At 39.1% G+C, this 6,023-nt stretch overlaps 1 protein-coding gene across 1 annotated transcript in view; it reads right to left on the bottom strand.

Annotated features, from left to right (window-relative positions):
- The window catches only part of LOC107676802 (tripartite motif-containing protein 16-like), a 5,622-nt gene extending 2,801 nt beyond the window's left edge, over positions 1–2,821 (bottom strand). The window contains exons 1-4 of the mRNA XM_016471487.1: positions 2,249–2,821; positions 1,811–1,906; positions 1,497–1,730; positions 456–615 (exon numbers count right to left, since the gene is read on the bottom strand). Of these exons, the coding sequence (XP_016326973.1) occupies positions 456–615; positions 1,497–1,730; positions 1,811–1,906; positions 2,249–2,821 (1,063 nt within the window). The remainder of the gene's footprint in view (positions 1–455; positions 616–1,496; positions 1,731–1,810; positions 1,907–2,248) is intronic.
- Between the last annotated feature and the right edge of the window lie 3,202 nt (positions 2,822–6,023).

Here is a 6,023-nt window from a genome sequence, read left to right as displayed (position 1 = left end):
TTGGTGAATGTGACTGTGGAAATCAACAGACATGAACAGTGTGATTCTCATGATCCTGCATCCATTCCTAAGACATTTCTAATATGATGTTCTCCATGATATGAGATGATGATGGACTCGTTTCTGAGAGCAGATGAATCTCCAGGACTTTACCTCTGTCTGAGATCTTCCTGAGCTCCTCTTTGCAGGAATCCTCCAGTTTGTCTCTCAGCTGACGGACAGATTCTCTCAGACCATCAAAAGAGACGAGAGAACTGAAGAGATCATCATTTATGTCTATAGATTCAGGAGGTGCTGAGAGAGACTGGAAACTCTACAGAAAACAGAAATTAAAACTCATCAGCTTATACGAGTGATTTAAAGGGAAAGAAAAGTTCTGACATGAGAGCCATTTGAGTGACAGACAGGGTAATAATATTTAATATTTCCAAGTAATCTTTCCTAATCAACTTTACCTCTGTCTGAGATCTTCTTGAGCTCCTCTTTGCAGAAATCCTCCAGTTTGTCTCTCAGCTGACGGACAGATTCTCTCAGACCATCAAAAGAGACGAGAGAACTGAAGAGATCATCATTTATGTCTATAGATTCAGGAGGTGCTGAGAGAGACTGGAAACTCTACAGAAAACAGAAATCAAAACTCATCAGCTCCACACGGGGACGCCGCTTATACGAGTGATTTAACGGGAAAGAAAAGTTCTGACATGAGAGCCATTTAAGTGACAGACAGGGTAATAATATTTAATATTTCCAAGTAATCTTTCCTAATCATTCATTCACGACCTACACGTCTATTGTCTTGAGCGAGCGCCACAGCTGCGCAAACAATCAAACGTCTTGTTTATATTTCCATGTTCAGCGCGCGGGACAAAATGAACGTGTCTAGACTAGAGCTTTAATGAAGGCTACTATTAAACTACTGAATGGATACTGAATATTGGGCAAATATTTGCTATTCCCCATAATACCTGATTTCACCAGTAGCCTAGATTAGATCTAAATAAAGTACATTATTTAACTGGATATGCACTTTGATAATATACAGCCTCACTTCGTGTTTGGGGTTTCATGGTGAAATTCATCAATATGTCACAGGCAAATGAAAATCCATTTTATCAAGTTTAAGATCACCTCATCCAATTTTGATGAATGTTACTCAGAATCAGTACTATTGAGTTCACTGATTTCACCATGATGTAAAAACATTAGAAGGAAAAATTAGGTATAAAGTTGAAATGTCAGTGAAGTTTTTAACTGTTGAAGGCGCTAGTGGTGTTTGACAACTAAATATATCTTCCAGAAGAAAGAGCTCAGAGAAATGATTCCTAAGAGATTAAGAGCTCATTTGTAAGTGGCGCCTCTTTCAGAAGAAGATGATCAGATGAGAGTCTGACTGATGATTATATAATAAGACACTCATGAAATGTTTCTCTGTGAGTCTCTGTCACAGCAGGATCTGACTCAAGTCCACTATGATCCTGTTCTTCTAGATCTGTTACCTGCAGGAACTGGATGTGATCCTGTGTGTGTGAAAGCTGCTCCAGCTCAGCGTCTCTCCTCCTCAGATCATTGATCTCCTGCTCCAGTCGCTCCAGTCGTCCTTCAGCTCGACTCACTGCAGTCTTTTCCTGATCTCTGATCAGCCGTATCAGCTCAGAGCGGCTTCTCTCAATGGAGCGGATGAGCTCAGTAAAGATCCTCTCACTGTCCTCCACTGCTGTCTGTGCAGAGCGCTGTTAGGACACACAGTGATTCAGGCTTCAGTGAGTCTGAACTGAGACGGAGACAAACTTCTCTTCTTCTCCAGACTCACCTTATGAGACTCCACAGCCTCTCTCAGCTGCTGAAGATCTTTCTCTCTCTGCTGGATTCTCTGCTGGAACGTTTTCTGCATCTCCTTCAGCTGCTTCTGCAGGACAAACGGATGATATTAAATCTCACAGACAACTACTGGCACTAAATCATCATGTCAACAGATGAATCCAGCTGAAGTGGAACTGATAACTAATGGCTGTAGATTCAAAGTCTAGAATTGATGATCCGTTACAATCATTGTACATGAATTCACATGAATAGTAAGGCCTGTTTCACTCTACAAGTGTAAGTATTATAAATGTGAAACTGACACAGATGTAGAGCTTTAAATTGAAAGTGTTTCTGTGTTTTGTGTAATTAAGCTGCGACTTTCAGAAAGCAAACAGATAACTGGATCACTATGCTGAGTATTAACTTGATCGCTAGTTTTAAATACCTCTTTGTCTGTCCTCTGTTCTGCAGCTGATACAGTGTCGTGGTTTTTATGTTCATCCATCATACACAGCACACATATACATTTCTGGTCAGTGCAACAGAAAAGCTCAAGAAGCTTCTCATGTTTCTGGCAGATCATCTCCTGCAGTCGTCCAGTGACTTCCGTTAAATTGTGTCTCTTTCCTTTAAACAAACTCTCATGTTGTTCAAGGTGATTCTGACAGTAAGATTCCTGACACATCAGACAGGACTTGACGGCTTTGTATTTTCTTCCAGTACAGACGTCACACTGCACATCTCCAGCTCCAGCGTAACAGTCTGTAGGGAGTTTGGTCTTCTTCAGTTTCTCCACCAGATCAGCCAGCATGGTGTTTCTAGCTAAAGCAGGTCTTGGACTGAAGGTCTGTCTGCACTGAGGACAGCTGTAGACCCTTTTCTGATCCTCCTGATCCCAGCAACCTGTAATACAGCTCTTACAGTAACTGTGTCCACACTGGATGCTCACTGGATCCTTCGGCAGATCCAGACACACTGAACACATCAACTCATCTTGAGAAAATCTGGCTTCTGCCATTTTACTGCAATAATACAGAGACACAAACACACAAGGCAGCTGTAGACTCTCATCTGATCCTCCTGATCCCAGCAACCTGTAATACAGCTCTTACAGTAACTGTGTCCACACTGGATGGTCACTGGATCCTTCAGGAGATCCAGACACACTGAACACATGAACTCATCCTGAAAAACTCTGGCTCCTGCCATTTTACAGCATGAACACAGAGACACAAACACACAACTGCTCAACTACACTTCAGTTTCTCATTCCCTGAACTCATGTGATTCCTGTTTCCTGGTTCTGTGTTTGAGTCACGTGTAAAACAGGTGTGTCTGTGAGTCTGTAAATCAAGTTCCTCCTGTAGAGCCACATTCCTGCTGAGTTTATTTTTGACACACCTGGCTGTTATTAAAGAATATGCAAAGACCATGACTAGTTGATTCAGGTGCATGTAATTAGAGATCAAACTAAACTCTGTGTGAAAGTGACTCTCCAGGACTAGGAACGAGGAACCCTGGTAATAAAATGTCAACTAGATGTCAGTCTCAGACAAACACTCCAAGAATACAAGTTACAGAGAAGCAGGACAACAGGCTTAAAAATGTCTCAGTTACATATATAACCCGCGTTCCCTGAAGGAGGGAACAGAGACATTACGTCGATACTGATACCTAACCTCCTCTGAGTGGTACAAAAAGGCTAATGAACATTGGCGAGTGGAATTTGCATTCAGGTTTGTGCTGAGACCATGTCCTGGTCGTTCAGCAGTGTAGTGCAGGGTTGTGGCAGGAGGGACGTAACGTCTTCATTCCCTCCTTCAGGGAACGAGGATTACATACGCAACCGAGACATTCCCTTTCAGTCAGTCACATTCACGTTACATCAGTACTGACATATGGGGTCCCTATGGAAAGCGCCACAACCACTGACCTGTGTTACTAGATTTGGAGATGCAGATATAGGCAAGTTCTCATGTGCCAAGTAACAACTGGTGTCCCAAGTCGTAACTAACCCTACGCCTTGTGTGAGTCAGATCATTTTTTATACCGAAAATGCAATTGAAAGACAGTACTCACTACAAGGAGGGTTGCAGCTGCTGTTCCTTTACCCTGAGTTTGTTTGTTTTTTAAAGTGAGAGAGATTTATCTTTTTGTTTCTTAAGCCTTTATTTAACCAGGAAAGAACCTCACTGAGATTAAAAATGTATTTTACAGTAGTGTCCTGGCCAAGATAGGTGGCCCAGTTATACAAATACACATATAACAAACAACAATACATTGCCACAATAACCTATCAATAAAAGCACAGCATTAGAAGCATTTACAAATCATTAAATCATTTTCTATTGCGTGCATAAGTGTTTTAAAATTACTGAAAGACACCAACTGATTTAGCCGCAGTTTCATTTGAAGAGAGTTCCAATCTGAAGGTGCAGCATATTCAAAAGCAGTTTTACCTAAATTGGTTGTATCTAAAGGTGCATAGAGATTATAACAAGACTGGGAACACAATGAATAGTTAACAACTACTTTTTGTTGAGTCAAACAACAGAGATAAGTGGCAAAAAAAAAATTGCTTTGTAAATCAATAGTTACCAATTCATTTCCCTTCGAACAGCAAGAGAAGACCAGGCAACTCTATTATATAATACACTTGTGATGCGTGGAAAATTTACAATCTGTCATAAATCTTAAGGCACTATGATACACAGCATCCAGGGAGGCAAGAAGATAAGGAGGAGCATGCTGATACCCTACATCCCTACACTACAATCAACCGTTCTGATTGTGTGTGTGTTTGTGAGAGCAGAGTAAGCTACGACTGAAAGGGTATACACAGATTTTTAATGTGTGGGTTAGAAGTCTCTTCTGTTCACCAAGGCTGCATTTATTTGATCAAAATTACAGTAAAAATGTGAAAAATTATTACAATTTCAAATAGCTGTTTTCTACGTGAATTAAAATGTAATTAAATCCTGTGATCTGTATTTTCAGCATCATTCCTCCAGTCTTCAGTGTCACATGATCTTCAGAAATCATTCTAATATGCTGATTTGCTGCTCAAGAAACATTTCTGATTATTATCAATGTTGAAAACAGTTGTGCTGCACAATAATTTTGTGGAAACCCTGATACATTTCATTTTCAGAATTCACAAATGAATAGAAAGTTCAAAAGAACAGCATTTATTTGAACTAAAAAAAAATATTAATGCATTTCTATGAAGCTTCATATTCACCAAAGTCTGTCAAGCTTGGAAAAAAGTGGATTTTTGTCTTGAATTTGGGTTCCTCACACAGAGCATCTTTAGAAGACTTATCACTTATATATATTATATAATAATAATATAATAATATCACTCCTTTGGTGTAGGATTTACTTTGAAACAATTTTCCTTCAGAAATTAGTAGTAAATTTGACAAATATAAGCAAGTAACACATTGAATTAAATGTAAAAATGTGAAAATAAAACCCCATTTACACCTTCGAAAAATATTTTTTTACAGTGTAGTGTATATACTTTTATGCTGCTTCTTAAAGCAGTTTTCTGATTTTAAATTTACAAAAATGCATATGTACATTTTTTTTGTCTTTTGACATTTTTAGTAGTTAAGATCATTGATTATTAAAGCACATTTTACAAGAAAATACTATTTCAGATTTTCTACTTAAAAATTTAAATTCAATGTGTTACTTGCCATCTTTTTGTAATTAATTGTGACTTTTACTAACAACTTTTGAGATTTTTTTTCCCAGTGTAACATATACATAAACCTAAAACCATAGACATGAACTACAACTCACGTTTTGCTTTCATCTGGTCTGCATATATTAATATGTTGATTATGTATGTGTGTGTTTGTAAATATACCGTGCAGGTGTGTGCAGTGAGTCTCACAGCTGCTGTTTCACTGAACAGATCCAGGGAAGGAGAGCGTCTGAATTATGGCCTTCTTCACTCATCAGGAACCAATCTTCTGTTCTGTTGAAGCTTCTGAAGCTTCTCATCTCTTCCTGCCCGCCTCAACAGTTTATAAAACGCTCTCCTCCATCCGTCAGACCTGTTACTGTCAGACAGAAAACAATATCAATTCACAACCACACAGCTTCAGCTGGAGAAATAGGGAAGACAGAACATTCGGTAAGTCTGACTGTGTTCCTCCCTTCGGTTCTGGACTGAGTTTGTCAAGACAAGCCCTCATTAGTGAACAAACTCA

The sequence above is a fragment of the Sinocyclocheilus anshuiensis genome, unplaced genomic scaffold (assembly GCF_001515605.1).
Source record: "Sinocyclocheilus anshuiensis isolate Anshui unplaced genomic scaffold, SAMN03320099.WGS_v1.1 scaffold184, whole genome shotgun sequence".
NCBI classification, from domain to species: Eukaryota; Metazoa; Chordata; class Actinopteri; order Cypriniformes; family Cyprinidae; genus Sinocyclocheilus; species Sinocyclocheilus anshuiensis.
Note: the sequence above shows the minus strand (reverse complement) of the source record. Positions and strands in the feature narration are given on the sequence as shown.